Below are 22,135 nucleotides of genomic sequence, written 5' to 3' on the forward strand. Positions count from 1 at the left end.
TTTAAAAAAAACACAAATAGAAATCTGGACCAGAAAAATACAATGAAAAATGAAAAACTCAATAGAAAGCATCAACAGGGAATTGATTAATCAGAAGAAACAATCTGTGAACTTGAAGACAGGGTATTTAAAAATATACAGTCAGAAGAGTTAAAAAGAATGGAAAGGAATAGAGAAAGCATACAGGATTTATGGGACAGCATCAAAAAGTAAATATTCAAATCATAGGAATTTAAGAAAAAGAAGAAACAGAAAGATTATTTTTAAAATAATAGCTGAAAACTATCCAACTAAGTAAAGATGTAAATTCCCAGGAACAAGATGAAAGGTCTCTAATCAGATACAATCCAAATAAGACTACATCAAGACATATTATAACCAAACTGTCAAACATCAAGGACAAAGAGATAATTCTGAAAACAGTAAAATAAAAGAATAAAACACTTATAAGAGAGTCTCAAAGGCTAGCAGAGAATTTCTCAGCAGAGTTCTTACAGGCCAGGAGAGAGTGGGATGATATTTCCAAAGTGCTAATGAAAAATTTGCCTACCAAGAACACTGTACCTGGCAAAGGAGTCCTTCTGAAATGAAGAAAAACTAAAGACTTTCCCAGCCAAACAAAAGCTGAGGAAGTTCATCACTACCAGACCTGTCCTTTTTTTTTTTTTTTTGAAACAGAGTTTCCTTTTGTTGCCCAGGCTAGAGTGTAATGGCGCCATCTTGGCTCACTGAGGCCTCCACCTACTGGGTTCAAGCTATTCTCATGCCTCAGCCTCCCAAGTCACTGGGGTTACAGGTGTGAAGCACCAGACCCAGCCAAAACCTATCTTATAAGAAATGTTAAAGAAAGTTTTTCAAGGTAAAAGTAACATAAAAACATGAAAGTATAATACTCACTGGTAAAAGTAAGTGCATAGTCAAATTCAGAATATTATGATACTGTAAAGGTGATGTGTATTCCCTCCAGCTCTAATTTTTTGGAGAGCTTTGAGAAATATCGGCATTAATTCTTCTTTGAAAGTTTGGTAGAATTCAGCTGTATGGCCATCTGGTCCTGAGCTTTTATTTGTTGCGAGATTTTAAATCACTATTTCAATTTCTTTGTTAATTATCTGTTCAGGCTTTCTACTGCTTCCTGATTCAATCTTGGTAGGTTGTATTTTTCTAGGAATTTATATATTTCCTCCAGATTATCCATTTATTTGGCATGTAATTATTCATAATTAGTCTATTATGATCCTTTTTTATCTCTGAGGTATCTGTTCTACTGTCTTCAATTTTATTTTTGATTTTATATATTTGAGCCCTCTCTTTTGTTTTCTTAGTCTAGTTAAGGGTTTGTCAGTTTTGCTTACTTAAAACACTCTTAGGCTGGGCATAGTGGCTCACACCTATAATCCCTGCGCTTTGGGAGGCTGAGGCACGTGGATCACCTGAGGTCAGGAGTTTGACACCAGCCTGGCCAACATGGTGAAACCTTACCTCTACTACAAATACAAAAATTAGCCAGGCATGGTGTCTTGTGCCTGTAATTCCAACTACTTGGGAGGCTGAGGCACAGGAATCACTTGAACCTGCGAGGTGGAGGTTGCGGTGAGCCAAGATAGTGCCACTGCACTCCAGACTGGATGACAGAATGAGACTCTGTCTCAAAAAATAAAAACAAAACCAAACCCCCAAAAAATCCTCTTAGTTTTATTGATTTTTCTGTTTCTTTTTTTTTTTTTTTTTGGATTAATTTTTTTTTCATTATTTCTTTCCTTCTTCTAAAGTTGGGTTTAGTTTTTTCTTCTTTTTCTAGTTGCTTGAGTTGTAATATTGGGTTACTTATTTGGGATCTTTCTTCTTTTTAAATGTAGGCATTTATTGTTATTATATAAACTTCCCTTTGAAAACTGCTTTTGCTGCATTCCATAGGTCTTGGTATATTGTGTTTCCAGTGTTATTTGTCTCAAAATATTTTGTAATTTCCTTTTTTGGTTTCTGTTTTGACACATTTGTTGTTCAAGAGCATGTTGTTTAATTTCCTCATCTTTTTCCTGTTATTGACATAAGTTTCATACTATCTTGGTCAGAAACAATATTTGATATGATTTTGATCTTAAATTTGTTATGACTTGCTTTATGCCATACCAAATGGTCTATCCTGGAGAATGTGCACTAGAGAAAAATGTGTATCCTGCTGTTGGATAAAATGTTCTGTATATATCTGTTAGGCCTGTTTTGTCTACAGTGCAATTCAGTTCCAGTATTTCCTTATTAATTTTCTGATTGTTTGATCTGTCTGTTGTTGAGAGTGGCGTATTGAAGTCCTCTATCGTTGTATTGCTGTCTATTTCCTCCTTCACGTCCATTAATACTCACTTTATTATATAGATGCGTCAGTATACGGTGCATATATATTTACAATTTTTATGTTCTCTTGGTGAATTGAGCCATTTATCATTATATAATAACCTTGTTTCTTTTTACAATTTTCAACTTAAAGTCTATTTTATCCAACATAAGTGTAACCACTCCTACTCTCTTTGGTTACTATTCGCATAAAATACCTTCTTCCATGCCTTCAATATCAGGATATGCGTGTTCTTTTTAAAATTTAATTTTGTATTGATACATAACAGACATACATATTTTGGGGACACGTGATAATTCAACACGTTCGTAATTTGTAAAGAAATCAGTATAATTGGGATATCCATCACAAGTATTTGTCTTTTCTTTATGCAAGAAGCATTGCAATTATTCTCCTCTAATCATTATGAAATATAAAAAAGATCTGTAAACTAAAGTCACCCTACTGACCTATTAAACACTAGGTCTTATTTCTTCTATCAAACTGTGTATTTGTACATATTAATGAATCTCTCCTCATCTCTCCTCCACCTACCCTTCGTAGAAAAATTCTCTGTTAATTCTGTGTATATAGACACACACACACACACACACACACAGTTTTGTTAAATATCGTGAAATTCTCCTCCCAAAGAGTCATACGGTTTTGCATTCCCACCAGCCCCCTGGCATATCAGTGTCTCTCCCACACTTCATCAACAGTGTATTAAGTTGAAAATTTTTGCTATTCTAATGAGTCAGAAATGTTATCTTAGTGTGGTTTTAGATTGCATTTCTCTTATTATAAGTACATCTGAGCATTATTTCACACGCTCACAGACCAATTTATGTCTTTTGCAACTTGCCTATTTGTGTCTTTTACCCATTTTTTCTCTAGAATTTTGGTCTTTTCCCCTCTCAATTTTTAAAAGGTCTTTGTATGTTAGAACTATTACATGTATTTGTAATATTTGTGGCAAATATTTTCTTTCAATTTAATACCATCTTTTGACTGGTTACAATGTGTATGCGCTTTCTATCTTGTACTAGTACCAACTGCTTTAATTATATGGGCTTTAAAATATGGTGTAATATCTGGTAGGGTCAGTTCTCTCTCAGAGCACTTCTTTCTCAGTGTAGCCCAACTATGTTTTATTTTTTTTAAGACAGAGTCTCACTCTGTTGCCCAGGCTGGAGTGAAGTGGTGCAATTATAGCTCACTGCAGGCTCAACCTTCTGGGTTCAAGTGATCTATCCCAGCTTTTTAAATTTTTTTTTGAGATGGAATCTTGCTCTGCCATCCAGGCTGGAGTGCAACAGTGTGATCTCGGCTCACTGCAACCTCCATCTCCTGGGTTCAAGTGATTCTCCTGCCTCAGTCTCCTGGGCTATATGTGTTCTTAAAGCTAAAGCATGTCTTGTGTAAGCTGCACATAGTTGGATCTTGGTTTTTATCCATTCAGCCACTCTATGTATTTTGATTGGAGAATTTAATCCATTTACATTCAAAGTAATTATTGAAAGATAAGGACTTACTATTGCCATTTTGTTAATTGCTTTCTGGTTACTTTATAGATCCTTTGTTTGTTGTTTACCTTTGTGATTTTATGATTTCCTGTAGTGCTAAGTTTTGATTCCTTTCTCTTTAGCAGTTGTGTATCTGCTATTGTCTTTTGTTTTCTGGTTACTGTGAGGCTTACATAAAACATCTTATAGTTATAAGTCTATTTTATGTTGATAGCAACTTAATTTCAAACCCATACAACAACTCTGGACTTTAAGCTTTCTCATTTATATTTTTGATTTCACAATTTGCATATTTTTAAATTATGTATTTCTTAATAAGTTCAACCATTGTGGAAGACAGTGTGGCAATTCCTCAAGGATCTAGAACCAGAAATACCATTTGACACAGCAATCGCATTACTGGGTATATGCCCAAAAGATTATAAATCATTCTATTATAAAGACACATGCACATGTATGTTTATTGCAGCACTGTTCACAATAGCAAGGACTTGGAACCAACCCAAATGCCCATCAATGATAGACTGGATAAAGAAAATGTTGCACATATACACCATGGAATACTATGCAGCCATAAAAAAGGATGCGTTTATGCCCTTTGTAGGGACATGAATGAAGCTGGAAATCATCATTCTCAGCAAACTAATACAAGAACAGAAAACCAAACACCACATGTTCTCACTCATAAGTGGGAGTTGAACAATGAGAACACATGGACACAGGGAGGGGAACATCACACACTGGGGCCTGTTGTGGGGTGGGAAGCTAGGAGAGGGATAGCATTAGGAGAAATACCTAATGTAGATGACGGGTTCATGGGTGCAACAAACCACCATGGCAAGTGTATACTTATGTAACAAACCTGCACGTTCTGCACATATATGCCAGAACTTAAAAGTATAATAAAAAAACACAGAAATAAAAGCAATAGAAAAATAAAATAATAAAGAACAAAGTCCTAAAGATGTTATATGCACATATATATACATATAAAATATATATCAATAAGTATATACTCAATAAATACAGATTTACAAATATATACTCAAAAAATTATATATTAACTTATAGTTATTATTTTTGACTCTTGACTTTTAACCTTCATATTAAAGATACACATAACTTACAGAGCACCTTAGTAATATTAGAGTATTTTGAATTTGACTACATATTTACTTTTACCAGTGAGTTTTATACTTTCTTATGTCTTCATCTTAGTAACTAGTGTCCTTTTATTTCCATTTGAAGAACTCCCTTAACCATTTCTTGTAAGGCAGGTATAATGGTAATGAATTTTCTCAACTTCTTTTGTTTGTCTGGAATAGACTCTTTCTCCTTCATTTGTAAAAGACAGCTTTGTTGAGTTTAGTATTCTCACCTGAACATTTTTTTCTTTCAGCACTTTGAATATATCATCTCATCTGTCCTGACCTGCAAGGTTTCTGCTGAGAAATTTGCTGATAGTCTAATGGGAATCCCCTTATATGTGATTTGATGCTGTTCTCTTGGTACTTTTGAAATTCTCTCTTTGTCTTTAACTTTTTACTTTTTAATTGTAATGCACCTTGGAGGCAGCCTATCTGAGATCAATCTGTTTGGGAACTTTGGAGCTTCTTGGATCTGGATGTTCATATCTCTTCCAAAACTTGGGAAGTTTTCAGCAATTATTTCATTATATAAGCATTCTGCACTTATATTTGTCTCTTCTCTCTGTAGAACTCCCATAATGCAAAAGTTTGTTGGCTTAATAATGTCCCATACATCCCATAGGCTATTTTCACACTTTTTTGTTTTTTCCCCTTCTGATTGGGTAATTTAATAAGACCTATCTTCAAATGCAGAGATTCTTTCTTGTGCTTGATCTAGTCTGCTGTTGAAGCTCCTATTATATTTTTTATTTTATTCACTCAATTCTTCAGCTCCAGATTTCTGTTTTGTTCTTTAACTGAATTTCTCATTAAAATTATGAATTGCTTTCCTGATTTTGTGGAATTGTCTCTCCGTATTCTCTCAGATCTTTCTGAGTTTCAAGATTATCATTTTTAATTCCTTTTTAGGCAACTCCTAAGCTTCCTTTTCTTTGGGGTCAGTTAGTAGCACCTTGTCTTTCGTGGGTGTCACATTTCTTGCTTTTTAATGTTTCTTATGTCCCTGAAATGATGTCTGTGCATCTAGTGAAACAGCACCTCTTCCAAACTTTAGAGAGTGGCATTAGTAGGGAAAAACTTTGACTCTGGAAGGCAGGTCATAGCATTACCCAGCTAAAGGTTAGGATCCAGAAAGAGCGTACAGCTGCAATTTGAGAAACAGAGCCAATAGTGGGTGGGAGGCTAGGGGAGGTATAGCTATTGCAACTTAGGCCCCAGGACATGAGGATTAGTCAGGATTCTGGACCCAGGGATAGTGGGGCATGGCAGTATCCCAGAATCTGTGAAGCCAGGTATGACAGCAGCAAGGACCTTGGAATAGCAGAGGGTAGCTGTCACTTGGGCCCTGGAAGGAAGGGACAGTGCAGCAATGATTCCACTCCTTGGGGATGGGGGTGTTCTCAGCAGCTCATACTGTAATGGGCTAGTTCACTTCCAGGGAAGCAGGGTACTACAGTTATTCAACCTGTAGGGTGGGGTGTCCCAGCTCAGTCAGTGCTCTGTTTATCTAAGATGTAAGGTACCATGTCACCTTATCCCTGAGATGTGCAACTGATTTGACTTGGCCATGACACTGATTTCCTAGAGGCAGGGTGCTGCTTTGATTCAGGAACAGGGGTACATGACTGCTCTGAGCACCCAAGGAACCAATTCTTGAGAAGGCAGAGTGCCATTTCAGCTTAGGCCTTAAGGGGGCAAGGGCAAGAGCAACTCAGAGGGGTTGATGGAGCATCTCCATTGCAGTTTGGCCCCAAGAAATAGAATGTAGCAGTAGCTCAGCTTGTGGATAGTGTACAACCATGTGGAGGTGGTTCAACAGCAACAAAGCTGGAAGGATGGAACTGTGCTGTGGCTACCTACCCCCAGAGCAGGACACATTCTAACAGTGTTTCTGATTTCAAATGCAGTAGCCACGTGGGCCACAGCGGTGAGTCACAGTATTGTCTCCTCCTCTCTGGGGAGTGTAGTTGTGTAGATTCTAGGGAGTTTTCTCAGCTGGGCTTAGTGCCTGTGAGAACTGCAGGGGTCACCAGAGGTAAGGACTGTAGGTGCCCAAGGTGGTGATGGGGGCTGCTGTGGTCGTCCTTGCTTTTTCCCTGCAAGGAGAATTTCCTCCTGGTTCCAACTGATCCTGACATGGGGATAGAGTGGTGAAGCTCAGGTGTTTCCTTCTGTTGTCTATGTGGCCATCCTGGACTTCTGTGCACTACAGAGTTTCTAATACACATTTAATGTATTCTAACACCCTCCTTTAGATATTTTTATCAAAATGTAGTTGCTTACTTATTGTTTTGGCTATCTTTGGGAGGAAGGTGGTGAGTACTGGGAGCTTCTAGTTAGGTTATCTTACTGATGTCATAAAATAGTGGATTTCAAATGCTCTCACCAAAAATAAATAATAAATATATTAGACTATGAATATATTAATCAACCTGATTTGATCATTTCACAATGTTTACATGCATCAAATCATCACATTGTACCCAATAAATATATATGTAATTGTTATTTGTCAACTCAATGAAATAAATTTTTTAAAGAAATAGAGTCACTGAATGGATTAAAAAGACCCAACTCTATGCTCTCTGCAAGAGACTTGCTTCTCCTTTAAGAATACACATAGATTGAAAGTGAAAGGTTGTAAAAAGATATTTCATGCAAAGGGAAACCAAAAGAAATCAGTGGTAGCTATGCTTAAATCAGATAAAACAGACATTGTCAAAAACTAAATTGAGACAAAGAAGGTCATTATATAATGAGATAAAAGATCAATTCATGAAGAAAATATAATGTAAATACATACGCATTCAACATTAGAGAATCTATATAACACAAATATTAAAAGATCAGAAGCGATAGATAGACTGCAATATAATAATAGCAGAAGACTTCAGTATCTCACTTTCAGCAACACAAAAATCATCTAGATAGAAAATAAGGAAACTTGAACTACGCTTTGGGTCAAATGAACCTAACGGACATATACAGACCATTCCATTCAACAGCAGCAGAATATAGATTCTTTTCTTGCACACACAAAACATTTTTCATGCTAGATCATGTGTTATGCTACAAAACAAGTCCTAACAAATGTAAGAAAATTGAAATTGTATCAATTATTTTTTGATACCACAATGTCATGAAACTAGAAAGCAAATTGTTGATTTGGAGGAAGAATTGCAGAAAATTTAAAAATATGTAGAAATTAGACACCCTCATCCTAAACAATGGGTCAAAGAAGAAACTAAAAAGGAAATTAAAAAATATATTGAGATAATGAAGATAGAAACACAACATACCAAAACTTATGGGATGCAGCAAAAGCAATTCTTTTTTTTTTTTAAGCCAAACTGTATCCAGTTTTATTAAAGATACTTTTCATAAACAATCATGGTATTTCAGGCAGGATATGGGCAGACAGTCATTAACACTATACAACAACTTTCAAACTCCCTTCTTCAATGGACTACCAAAAATCAGAAAGCCACTATAAAACCCCATGAAGACTTCATCTTATGTGCTGAACAGGGAAAGCTTAGAGTGAGGATTGACATTTCACATTTAGCATGTTGTTTAACAACTTTTCACAAGCCAAACCTGACTTTCAGGAAGTGGAAAAAAAATGGCAGAATTTATATGAAGATCCACAGTCTAGAAATGGAACTGCCACCCTTTTGACAGCTGCCATCTCAGTGGCATCACTGGAAAGTCCAGATTGCCTGACACACTGTTAACCAATGATTGGGGGTCAGTCAGGTCGCAACAGATGTCTGGGTTTAAGGGAGTTAAGTCTATGCTGAAAGATGGAAAGGGAGAAGAGGACATAAAAATGAATTTGTTTTTCCATACCACAAGGCTTTTGTGTGCCAAGGTGGCCATGTGTGTCAAAGTCAGAGAATCACTCCTCCTGGGAGCCAAAAGGAAGTCTCTCAAAACTAGAAGGGAAAGGTGTTTTCCCCACATCAACCCAGCTTCAGAGACATTCTATTAGTGACATATGCCCCTTCCCCGAAAACAACAATGAAGTGTTCTGTGTGCTAACAACATAGCTTAAAAAAAAAAGTAGAACAAAATTCTGCATTTTAATAAAACTTGATTTAAAAAAACAGTATTTCAAACTGTACAGTCACCAGAAGTACACAGTTATAAAAAATGCACACACTTCACTTAGCATCTCCAGCACCTTCAGCTTTCTGTGCCTGGTCTGTTTTGGCATCTCCATTCTGTAGTTATTCCCCTCCTTGCCAGCAGCAGCTTTTCCCTTTTTCCCTTTGAGAACCTTCTCTCCCTTCTTTTCAGGGTCCTTTTTAGGCTTGGGATCTGGCTTTGTGGGACCAGGTTTAGCTGACAACCTCACAGATCTTCTCTGTGGTTCTTCCTTCACTTTGACTTTATCTCCTTTATCATCCCCTTCAGACTTTCTCTAGAGCATAGTGGCAGTGGCAATAGTGGCAAGAAGTAGGCACTGAGCACGGGATGCAGCGGCGCGTGGGCTTTGGTCAGTCCTTAGGTTGTTCTCACCTCTTCTTCTTCAGCAAAAGCAATTTTAAGAAGAAAGTTTATAACAATAAAGACTTGCATTAAGAAAAAAAGAAAGATCCCAAATAAGCAACCTAACTTACATCTCAAGGAACTAGAATAAAAGAACAAACTAAGCCAAAAGTGAGCATAAGGAAGAAAATAATACAGATCAGAGCAGAAATAAATAAAATAAAGAATAGAAGACAATGGAAAAGATTCATAAAACTAAGAGTTGGGTTTTTGAAGAGATAAAATTGATAAAACTTGGCTACACTAAGAACAAAAGAGACTACCTAAATAAAATTAGGCATTAAAAATGATACATTATAATCAATAACACAGAAATACAAAGGATTGTAACAAGCTGCTGTGGACAATTACATGTCAAAAACTGGATATCCTAGAAAACATAGAGAAATACTGAGACACATGTAACCTACCAAGTTAAAGAATCATGAAGAAATATTAATATAATATCCAAACAGGCCAATAATGAGCAAGGAGATTGAATCACTAATAAAAAGTCTCTCATCGAAGAAAATCTCAGGATCAAATGGCTTCACTGATGAATTCAAGCTTAGGAAAAACTAATACCAATCCTTCTAAAATCTCTTCCAAATAACTGAAAAGGAGAAAACACTTTCCAGTTTATTTTACAAGGCCAGCATTTCCATGAACCCGAAGTCAGACAAGGACACTACAAGAAAAAAAGTAAAGGCCAATACCCTGATTAACAGACATACAAAAATTCTCAATAAGATACTAGCAAACCAAATTCAACAGCACAATTAAAGGATAATTTGTCGTGATCAAGTGGTTTTTATGCCTGCCAATAGTTCAATACATCTAAATCTATAAATGTGCCATACCACATTAACATCATGAAGGACAAAAACAATATAATCATCTAAATACATGCAAAAAAAGGGTACTCAACAAAATTCATCATACTTGCATGATAAAAACTCACAACAAATTAGGTATAGAAAAATGTACAATAAAGGCCATATATGACAAGCCTATAGCTAACATCCTACTCAATGGTGGAAAGTTGAAACCTTTTCCTTTAAGATCAGGAACAAGTCAAGTATGCCCACTTCCACCACATTTTTCAACACACTACTGGAAGTCTAGCTAAAATAAGTAGGCAAGATAAAGAAATAAAAATAATAAAAATCAGAAATGAAGAGGTTAAATTGTCTCTGATTGCAGACAAAATGATCTTATATATAGAACATCCTAAATAATCCACCAAAAACAATCAGAACTAATACATTCATTAGAGTTGCAGGATACAACAGCAATGTATGAAAATTCGAAGCATTTCTATATACTAACAACAAACTATCCAAAAAAAGAAATCAAGAAAACAGTCTCACTGAAACCACAATGAGAAGAAATACAACCTTATGTTTTTTTAGAGTGGGTATTATGAAAAGACAAAAAATAACAAGTATTGATGAGAGTATGGATAAAAAGGATCCCTTTCACACTGTTGAAAATGTAAATTATTATGGCCTTTATGGAAAACAGTATGGGGGTTCCCCAAAAAATTAAAAATAGAACCATATGATCCAGCAATCCCACTATGGAGTATACCTCCAAAGGATATGAAATAAGTATGTCAGAGATATATCTGCACTTCCATGTTCACTTCAGCATTGTTCACAGTAGCCAAGGTATGTAATCAACCTAAGCCTCCATCAACTGATGAATGAATGAAGAAAATGTGGTATACATACACTATGGAATACGACTTAGCCTTAAAGAAGAAGAAAATCCTGTCATTTGCAACAATGCAGATTATCCTGAAAGACATTATGTTAAGTGAAATAAGCCAGGCAGAGAAAGACAAATACTGCATAACCTCACTCATAAGTGAACTCATAGAAGCAGATTAGAACGGTGTTTACCAGGGGTTGAGGGGTGAGGGAATAGGCAAGATGTTAGCCAAAGGATGCAAAACTTCCTTTAGAAATGAGAAATATGCTTAAGAAATCTACTGTACATCATGTTTATGGTAAACAACAATGTACTATATTCTAGAAAAATGCTAAGAGAATTGATTTTATGTGTTCTCCACCACAAAAAAATGGTAAGAATTAGGTGATGCATATGTTCATTACCTTGATCTTGCCATTGCACAATGTGTACATTTCAAAACATCACATTGTACACAATAAATATATACAATTTTGTGAATTTTAAAAATTAAAGATGTAAATTTTAAAAATAAAGGTCAACTTAAAAATTATATTCTTACATTAAGAATGTGTTCAATTAGAACCCCAGATGTTTTCCCTACCAGCTACATTAATTCCTTCCTCCCATCACATGCCTGCGCATGCACACACATACATGCTCCCCCACTCTCTCATCTTGTATGTGTGCAATAAATTCTTCAAAATATCTTGGTTTGGGCCTTCAGTTACTCCTGTTGTTGGTCCAATCTTCAGTTCTTCCTAATCTTAGAGATTTCACATTGTTGCAGGTTATGGTATGTCAAGAAGCAATTTTCTGAGTCAGGTGATGGCCTGTCATCTTAGAGTGCATTTGTTCTCCAGCCAGATGAGCTCATGGTGAAGTCTTGGACTGAGATCTACCTCCTGCTAGAATCACATTTGTTTCTGAAAGTGGGGCTTTCCGGAGCAAACACTCAGATCTAAATCAAGAAAGGAAGCATATCAGAGAAGGAATAAGTGAAGGTAAAAAAAAAAAAAATTCTTTTTCTTATTTTTAATTGATAAAACAGAACACTTTGTTCAAAATGGTTGAAAAAAATGTATTAGATTATGTATGCTTATATGTATCTTAGTTTATGTTATTTTTAAATGAAATGAATGACAGTGATGATACAAGAAATGGAAGGGAGGAATTATAATTATATTTTATTATAAGACACTTGTACTGCAGTGAAGTAAGATAGTGTTATTTGAAAGTGTGCTTGGATTAGTTGTAAATGTATATTGCAAATACTTGGGCAACCTCTAAAAATGGTTCAAAAAGTTACAACTGGTATGTTAAGAAAGGAGAGTAAAGGTAATAACATTAAAAGTTCAATTAAAGCCATGCACAATTGGGAGTGGGAGCCATGAGTGACTAGGGGATCTGAAAGATCAGTCACCCTAGCAGGGAAGAGATAGGAATGGGACTTCATTGGAATGTTAGTTTTTTTCTAGGAAACAAATATAGATCCTAAATCCTGTGAAACTTGTTTTGGTGAAGGTGTAGGGAAGAGGTTCAGGGAGGAAGGGGATGAAATTACTGAAAGCAAAAAGTCCCACACACAAACACAATTTCACACACAAGAATTTTGTTTTTGTTTTTTTTTTTTGGTTTTGTTTTTGTTCTCTTTTTGATTTTGTTCTCTTTCTAGTGTAGAAAGAATGCAAGAGCTAAAGCAGCTAACCTTCTCTACCTAAAAACCGGAACTAAACAGGGTGCAAAAATTGGTGGAGGGAGGGATTAGGCATGATTGCCCTGTGATAACCCCAAGCCCTCTCTAAAACCCTGCTTCCTTAGACCTTAGCCCAATTAAGATATTCCTCCTGTTTCCTGCTCCTTGCTCTCTCATCCACAATCCTGTGGATTCCTCTTATCCGTCACAACTGCTCCACTCCCCCTCCTCAAAGATATGACTCACTCCAAAATTGGTGCTCCTGTGGCAGCCTGGATCTCCTCACTGTGTGTCACAGGATCTTTAATTACAGGGGCTCTGCCTTTCCCTAGTTCTAGTAACCTGGGGACTCAGTTAATTTTCTACTCTGTAGCCAGGACCTACTAGTTGTTCCCATGCCTCTACCCACAACCGCCAGGGAAGCTGCCACACCTCATTATGAGATCTATAAATTTCCTTCAAACAAGATGTGTTGAGCAGCCACTGTGTGCTTGTCACTGCCCAAAAAGAGCTCACAGTCTAGTAGGAAAGACCTACAAGTAAAGAGTTGTGAGTGCTGTGATAGAAGGAACAGACGTAGAGGGACTGGGATCAGGGTGCTGAGTGTGGAAGAGATGGTTAGCAAAAGATCCATCACGTAGTTAATGCTTGACCTGCTGCAAGGCCGATGGAACTGCCAGTGAGTCAGTAGGACTGAGGACTGGGTTGTGGAAGAGGGAAAGGAAAATGCTGCTGAAGAGAAGACAGGAAGAGGTGATATTAAAGTCAGCTGAAGTTTAGACTACATGCTGGGGGTAATCGGAAACAGCTGAAGGGGTTACAAAGAGATCATGATTTCTGCATTGGAGAGACTGACTTTCTATCAACACTGAGCAGAGTGAAAAGGGATATGGGAAGAGGTAGCAAAGAGATCCTGAGAACCATAGAACACATTATACAGTCTGAACTGACTCCTCTGTTCCTCTAGGAACAAAGAAGAGGAGATCTGTTGCAGTAGCTGGTTGTTTTAATCACCTCCTATTCACCCTGTTGGAGCAGGAGGGATTCCTGCCTTAGAATTATGCACATGGCCAAACATATGACAAGTGACACTGGCCTAACGAGACTGACAGAAATTTATTAATTACATAGACTTACAGGGTGGAGGACAAGGACACTAAATGCCATGCATGGTCACATGGGGGTTGTAGCTGGGAACAAACTGAGTAAGAGGGGCCATGTGAGGCAGGCTTTGTAGTATCAAAAGAGTTAGGTGACCCCTGGTTACCATGAAAGGATGTGATTGGCTTCTTTGAATAATTCCAGGGCTGGCAGAGAACTGAAACTCGCTCTTCAAGAATAAGCAGGAACTGTGTCTAGTTCTCTTGACACAGAGGGTTGTTTGCAGGAGCAGAGTGAGGAGGGAAACTTGTGGTCAGGCCATGTGAGGCCTTCCCAGTCTTACCAGATGCCAAGGCAGCCCATAATATTGGGATTAATTTTAGGCCTTACACCACAGATCAACCCCTGATGCCTTGACATTAATTTTAAACCAAATTTTGATGCAGGAGCCAGGCTCAGGGGTCCCTTGTGATATTCCACATGTGGCTTGTGGCAATGGCTGGATTGTATGGTCAAACTGGGGATCACACGTGAGAGCCAATGCCCAGTGTAACAGTAAAACCACAAACCACAATAAAAGCAAACAGTGACATCTTATTGTTTTGTTTTTGTTTTTCAATTTCTCTGGGGCCTGCGTGATGATTACTGGGGCCACCAGGTCTGGCCAGGGGTGATTCTTTCTGAACTTTCTCAGTACATAAGGTATTACTTGAGTAGAAGTAAGAAATGAGGAAAAAACTAACGAAGTTATTTATCTTTCCTAATCTCTTAACCAACGTATTTCCAGCAGTTTGCTGAGAAGTCTTTTTGAAGATCACGATATCCCTTCATTTCTTGTTTGACTCTTCTGATAAAGAACCATGATAACCTGAAAGGAAAGCATAAACATCTGGAGCGGTTCCAAAGGCACCTGGGGGGTCAGCACTGATTTCTCATTCAGGAGGCCTGAATAAAAGCATTTACCTCTCCCTCTTCTCCAAATCTCAATGAAATAATAATTAAAAAATAACTAGAAACAAAAACAAATCCAGTGTAGCACTGACTGTCATTGGAATCAGGTACGAGTTGCCTGTTGTTGACAGATCAGAGAAAACAACAAGAATTTGGTAGAAAATACAAACAAAGCTAGGAAAAGAGATTAGTGGTAAAATATAAAAGAGCAGACTTTTATATCTTAAAAAAAAAAAAAAGAAGTTTCTCTTAGAACTGTTGGCCAAGCCCTAATAGACAAAGTTGAGAATGGAAGATGGGGCAGGTAGAAGGCCACAAGCAAGGGAATTTATTAATACGGGGCTGTAGAAGCTCAGAGGCCATCTGGGACAAAGCCGAAAGGAGTGCTCTATGAAATGGAGATTCCAACACAGAAGAACGAGGGCAATGCCCAAGAAACTTGCAACTCGGACAAGACAAAGATGCACCCCCAGATGCAGAGGGCAGCTCTGCAGACCCCATCCCGACCCACATACCTTGTCCTGTCCTCCACAAAATCCATGGAGGCAGGGCTCCTGGACCCAGAAGCTGTATTCACTGCTTTTTAAGATAAGACTCCTCTTTCAGTGGTACAAAGATTTCCTGTAGTAAATCATCTAGTATAAACACTCAAATAATCACTTTAATCTGTAGAATATCTAATTCAAGTGCTGCTAAAGTATGCCTAAAACTCTCATAGGAAACTGATATCTGTAAGTTTATTTCTTAATAAAAATGTATTCTGCATATATATACATGCACACATATATCTCTATCTATCTATATCTCAGGATATAGTAAATAACAGAAAGCTCTTAAACAGTTACTCATAAGAGCCTATGAGAAAAAGCATCCAACCCCATTTAGCTCCTCAATGATGCCAGCAGGCTACTCCCACATGCTTAGCTGTGTCTAAGCATGTAGACCTTCCTCTTTATGTTCCACACCTCATGGTCCCAAGATGGCTGCTTCACCTCCCTTTCTGTGTCTGCTTCAGGAATAAAAGAAAGGAGAAACAAGGTTTACGGTTTGAATCAGAAAGGGGGCTTTGGAATATAGTAGACATGGGTTGGAATCCCCAGCTCCAGCACTTGACAGCTGTATGCATGGATGTATTTGTTGTTTCTCCTTAAAAAGATTTCCTTTTTATTTAAAGGACATGAAATGCCTTTTAGCTGTGCCTGTAAAGACTGAATCTTGCATTGCCTGTGATCCTTAGCGGTAGGGTAAGCCCACATCTGGCACATGTGCTAACCAAAATTACCCTGGATAAGTGCATGACTACTTTCAATCTATTTCTTCTTTCTGTAAAATGGGAAAGTGGCCACTGTACTGGACAGTTTTAGGGACCCTATAAAGCCATGTAGACAACATAAAAAACCAAAACATCCCTGAACACTTTGGGAGGCTGAGAGGGTGGATCACCTCCTATATCAGGAGTTCGAGACCAGCTTGTCCCACATAATGAAACCCTGTCTCTACTAAAAATACAAAAACTAGCCAGGTGTGGTGGCAGAAGCCTGTATTCCCAGCTACTTGGGAGGCTGAGGTGGGAGAATCCTTTGAATCCGGGAGGTGGAGGTTGCAGTGAGCCAAGATCGTGCAATTGCACTCCAGCTTGGGTGACAAGAGCCAAACTCTGCTCAAAGAAAACCCCAAAAACAAAAAAAAAATCCCTGGAAATTTACATTTTTAACAAGTAATTACTTTGGAGTACAGCCTTGCACATGGATTGTTTTTACAAGGACTGTCAACCCACAAAAATATTTTCAAACCTTAGTTTTGAGAGCCTCTCTCAAACTGTGTGTTTTAGTGAAAATCCATTTGAAAGCATAGCCTCTGACTATCTCACAGCTTTGGTCAGGTATTTTTTGAAGAATTACACATTGCTTGGCATTTGACCAATACTAAGTGGGCCTACTGAACTCACCAGCAATCTAGAAATTAGAATTATTTTATTCCATATTTATGTTTGTAACTAAAAGATTGTTATTACTTTATTTCAAAGCTACCCTAACTTCCTGCATGTCTCGTTTATCTGGTGGAGCTGAACTAATCTGAATATATTATGAACACAAGCAAGTAAGTTATTTTTTAAAATGAACCTATTTGTACTAAAAATTTATAGCTAGAAGAGTTTTCTACTAAACATATTATCTAGAAGTGTGTGGATCTTTAAAATGTTAAATTAGATGATGGTAAAAAAAAATCACCTCTTACAGGTACAGCAAACACAAAATACAGTAAACAAACAAACAAACATACAAATATATCTTTGTGCTATAATTTGTTATTCTTTCTGGGGTTGTGGGATTTCCACTGCTTTTTTTCTTCTTTCTCTCTCTCTCTCTCTCTCTCTGTGTGTGTGTGTGTGTGTGTGTGTATGTGTGTGGTGTGTTTTCTAGTCTGTAGAGATGCAGAGTAGAATTTTAAATTAAAATATTCAGATAACTACTTACAATCTAACTTCTCCCAGAGAGTGGAAGGAAATGGAGAAATTGTGTTGTAAATTAAAGACATTACTGCACAAGCCTCAAATGATGTTACTGGGGATTTTAATGTTTTTATCTGGATTCAGATTAAAAGTCATCAGTTTTTCCCTCTTATCAACAATTTATTCATTTATCCATTATATTTTTATGTATTGATATGCCCAACACCATACTAATTAATCCAATTTATAAGATAATCTAACTATAATCTTATTTAAGTTAGAAGGGTTTTGGCAAATGTTCACTCTGGAAAACTGGGGTGTAAGAATATGGGCAATCTCAATTTTATTTCTGTGTATGTAAAAGGAAAGGCTTCATATCTAAAATAACTTTACCTAAATATACAAAATTGTTTGAGGGCAACAAAAGAGAGAAAAATACAACTGTAAAAAGGCCAAGCACAGAGGGATGGGCAAATGAAGGAAAAGCAGAGAGGGTGAAAAGAGCTGGGGGAGAAAATTCTGTGGAGGGGGTTAGGAAAGGGGTGGAGCCGGCACTGTCGCCTTAAAAGCTGAGTGATAGCCCAAGGGATATATAAAAGACTGGTTGAGCCAGGTAGGGAAAGCAGCCAAAAGCCGGGGACAAGCACACAGGTCCAGGTCTGTAGGCCTCAGCAGCTGCAGACCCGAGAGGCAGCAACGCCCAGACCTCCAGGAGCGACCAGGGCCAGGATGTCTCGCCTGTTCTTGTTCCACCTGCTAGGAGTCTGTTTACTCCTGAACCAAATTTTCAGAGCAGTCGCGGCCAACGGGAAGGACGACGTGATTAAAGTATGCGGCCGAGAGTTAGTTCGCGCGCAGATCGACGCTTGCGGCATGAGCACCGTGGACAAAAGGGCTCTGAGCCGGAAAGATGCTCCTCCGCAACCTAAACTAGTGACAGGTGAGAGCTCCCGACCCGCCTGGCCTTCCCGCACTTCCCATTGGTTACTCTCCGGCGGCTGCCCAATCGGAACGGCGGCCCGCACGCCCGGCTCGAGATCTCATTGGCTGCCAGCGCTCAGCGCCTACGCCGCCGCGGCTGGTTCCTAAAGTTTGGGCTTTTCCTTTGCCAAGTGATTTTATTCAAACAGTCTCCCTGGGAATCTCACCAGAGGGAGGGAAAGCACTGAGAATAGGAAGCTGCTTCACCTGAGTTCCTTGGTGCCTTTCCCACCAGGCAGTCAGAGCGACGGGGTGGAAAGGAAGGGGAAGCGTCCGAGAAGGTGGCCCGGCGGCCAGACAGCGGGCGTGCCGGTGGGGGCACCAGGACAGGGCATCTCGGATTGAGAGGAAAGCGGGTAAACACTGAGGCGGTGCTCTGGTTATCAAGCCTGTTTGAGCACCGTAGGACGGGGCAGCACTCTGAGGTCTCTGTGAGGGTCCGGTAATGGGAAGATGGGAGGGGTTTTACGCTTAATGACTCTGCTCGTCCAAAAGTTGGGCTGTGGCTTATGTCATTGGAAATGTTCTTTAAAACAAAACAAAACAAATTCCAAAGGAAAGAGTCTGGCCTCCCACTTCTTTGATTTGAGTATTGAAGTTCATTTGCGAGAGAGGGTATGGAAAGGAAAGCAAAGGAAAGGAAAGGAAAGGAAAGGCTTGAATGCCTACAAGAGAAACTTTCGAGGACCAGAGACAAGGGAGGCAGGCCTTCAGACCATCATAGCTGAAGACCCTATTGATGCTTTCAAGCATTTGGAAGCTGCAGTGGGTTTGCCTTAAAAGCAAGATCTTAGAGTTGAGTACAGCTCATTCTAGAATGGCTTTTAAAAATATTTTTCTGTTTATAAAGTAGCAGTGAAAACTCATGGAGGTATACGCTAGCCTGAAAAGTGTAATGGATCATATTAAATTCGGAGAAGGTAACCTCAATTTGCAAAAATAACGTGTTTTATATTAATATGACATATGTAATTTATGATAAACCACAACTAAATTTTATAGGCTATATGCATATGCTGTATATAAATGACTCGAATGTAAATATATTTACTGTTATGAGATTTAAAGTATAGTTCTAAAGTTATTTACTTTTCTACATTGTTAGAGTTCGATTTAATGGCAATTTTTACATGACTTTTGTATAAATTAGTACAAAAGTACCACAAAGTCTAGGAATTTACTGATTCAAAGTAGAGAAGACTAGAGTGCATTGCATTTGCTTTATTATTCCACGTTTTCTGACTATAAAAGTAGTAATGCTCATATTAAAGACAAAAATGTACATTAATGAAGGGAGAAAAATGAGAAGCACACGTAGATATTAAAGACTTTGGTCTATTTCATGTCTGGTGTTAGGTACTATGTTGTTATTAGGTATGGTTAAAGTGGTAAAAGTTTTATTGTAATTTTAAGTTAGCAGAGCCTTGGTAAAATTATGGTACTTGAAGGTGTCTAACTGTAAGAAAGCTAAGTTGTTTAGATATTAGGACGCTTGCTTATTTTGTTTCAATGTTTATATTGAGGTATTGCTTTCTTTTTTCTATGTAAACATTCATAGTTTTCCTGAATGCTCTTTGACATGAATATGAACTCACGTACACTTTTTTTTTTAATTTAACAGAAATTGTGCCATCCTTCAACAGCAAAGATACAGAAACCATAAATATGATGTCGGAATTAATTGCTAATTTGCCACAGGAGCTGAAGGCAGCCCCATCTGGGAGGCAGTCCTTGTTACCAGAGCTACAACAACATGTACCCATACTAAAGGATTCAGATCTTAGCTCTGAAGAATTTAAGAAAATTATTCACAATAGACAAAGTGAAGCCGCAGACAGCAGTCCTTCAGAACTAAAATACTTAGGCTTGCATGCTCATTCTCGAAGAAAGAGACAGTTCTCCCTGGCACTGTATGACCAATGTTGCCTAATTGGTTGTACCAAAAGAGCTCTTGCTGAACTTTGCTGACATGAAGCTAATTGTGCACATCTCATCTAATATTCACACATATTCTTGATGACATTTTCACTGATGCTTCTGTCAGGTCCCATTAATTATTAAAATTTAAGAAATCTTTATTAATGTTTAGATTTTTCATTTGATGTGTATGAAAAGACTTCGTATGATTGTACTTTCTATAAATGACACTTTTTATGCTGAAAAGTCTTTTTGTCTTTTGATTAACAGAATGATTATGTTGTATTATTCTTTTTAATGCTGCTAACTTAAAATTACAATAAAACTTTTACCACTTTAACCATACCTAATAACAACATAGTACCTAACACCAGACATGAAATAGACCAAAATGTTTTTATTGATATTAACTCTTAGATGGGATATACATAAAGCCATAACACTTGAACATTCCTAATAGATTTTGAGACGTTTTTGTGTCATATTGAAATACTCATTGCAAACAATCAGATTGGACACTAAACCAAATTTAATTTAGTTGAGGTCATATAAATTGAAGTACTTTTTTTCTTTTAAAAAAATTTTTTTTCGAGTATAGTCTGAAGGAAACTCAAGTACTTTTCAAGCTAGGGTTCTGTTCTCAGTTCTAGTGTCTAAGAAACTTAAAAGTAAATTATTTTTAAGGAGAAAAATGAATAGACATAATGTAGAAGAGAACAAACAAGTCCATATCATATGTTACAGAAGAAATAGTATAGGGAACATACTTTATGTTCACTTCTTTAGAATTTACAAACTATTTCTGTAAGCAAAATTACTGAAATAATATGAACACTTGTTAGAAAAGTAAATCGACATAGTTATCAACTTAGGATTTTACTGGTTTTGTCTGTTATATATGCATGCATTTTACCCAGCATTTATAGAAGAAACACAGTTGAATGACAAGTTAATCTCCTCCAGCAAATGTCTGTAAACAAATTTAAGAGATGAAGACAGTAATTCCTGTATTTCAAATTCCCATACGTGACTAATAATAACCAAGTCTCTAGGATTTATTAATTCCTCACCAAGGGCACCTTGCAAAGCTTCATAAATGACTGCAAAACCTAACAGATCATAGCCACCTTGGATGAAGCAAGGAAGAGTGCTGTCTGATACGGAGATTTCAACCTAGAAGAATGAGGGTAGTGTCCAGCAAACTTACAGCTCTTACAGGACAGAGAGGCACCTCCAGACTCAGGAGGCTGTTACCAAGATTCTGTTCCAGCCCATGTTTCACATCTCCTCCTTCACAAAATCCATGGAGGCAGTCACAGAATTAGAATCCATATTGACCAGCTCTTGTGGTATGTCCACTTTTTGAGTGATTCAAAGATAATTTGTGGTTAACTGTCTACTAAGAATATGCAAATAATTACTTCAATCTTTAAAATGTGTATTTCAAGTCCTACTAAAGTCTACCTAAAACGGTCATGAGAAACTGATGATTTTAAGTTTAATTTATGTCTCAAAACATTTACTCTGTTGCTACATATGTATTAGGACTGTGTTCTCTGTAAATAACAGAATATCCTACAAAAGTACTTCTAAGAGGCCCATGGAGTAAATAAGCATCTACCCCTGTTTAGCCGCTGAATGGTAGTAGCATCCTCCTCCCAACTTTCCAGTCACTTGTGCCTAGCATAGAGGCCTTCCTCCTTATGCTCCCTCCCTCATGGTGGGTCCCAAGATGACTGCTTCTTTTCTCTTAATCTGCATTTCAGGCAATAAAGAAAGGAGGAACAAGAAGGATTAATGCCTAAA

General features: G+C 37.6%; 2 protein-coding genes across 11 annotated transcripts in view; both read left to right on the top strand.

The window, feature by feature from the left end:
* PLGRKT (plasminogen receptor with a C-terminal lysine) overlaps positions 1–7,556 on the top strand; it is an 83,180-nt gene extending 75,624 nt beyond the window's left edge. The window contains exon 7 of the mRNA XM_012454549.2: positions 5,261–7,556. The gene's annotated coding sequence lies outside the window, so the exon portion shown is untranslated. The remainder of the gene's footprint in view (positions 1–5,260) is intronic.
* LOC105718736 (prorelaxin H1) overlaps positions 1–20,765 on the top strand; it is a 93,163-nt gene extending 72,398 nt beyond the window's left edge. For 3 of the 10 annotated variants that reach the window (XM_064361468.1, XM_064361470.1, XM_064361467.1), the window contains 2 exons: positions 12,095–18,371; positions 20,034–20,761. In XM_064361468.1, coding sequence (XP_064217538.1) covers positions 18,161–18,371; positions 20,034–20,380 — 558 coding nt within the window. In that variant the 5' untranslated portion in view covers positions 12,095–18,160 and the 3' untranslated portion in view covers positions 20,381–20,761. Of the gene's footprint in view, positions 1–12,021; positions 18,372–18,602; positions 19,333–20,033 lie in introns of those variants that run through there. The other 7 variants (XM_064361469.1, XM_064361466.1, XM_064361472.1 and 4 more) reach the window with 6 other exon arrangements.
* The last annotated feature ends 1,370 nt before the right edge of the window (positions 20,766–22,135 follow it).

This window comes from Aotus nancymaae, unplaced genomic scaffold (genome assembly GCF_030222135.1).
Source record: "Aotus nancymaae isolate 86718 unplaced genomic scaffold, 86718_ANA_hifiasm-v0.15.2.pri h1tg000041l, whole genome shotgun sequence".
Taxonomy (NCBI): Eukaryota; Metazoa; Chordata; class Mammalia; order Primates; family Aotidae; genus Aotus; species Aotus nancymaae.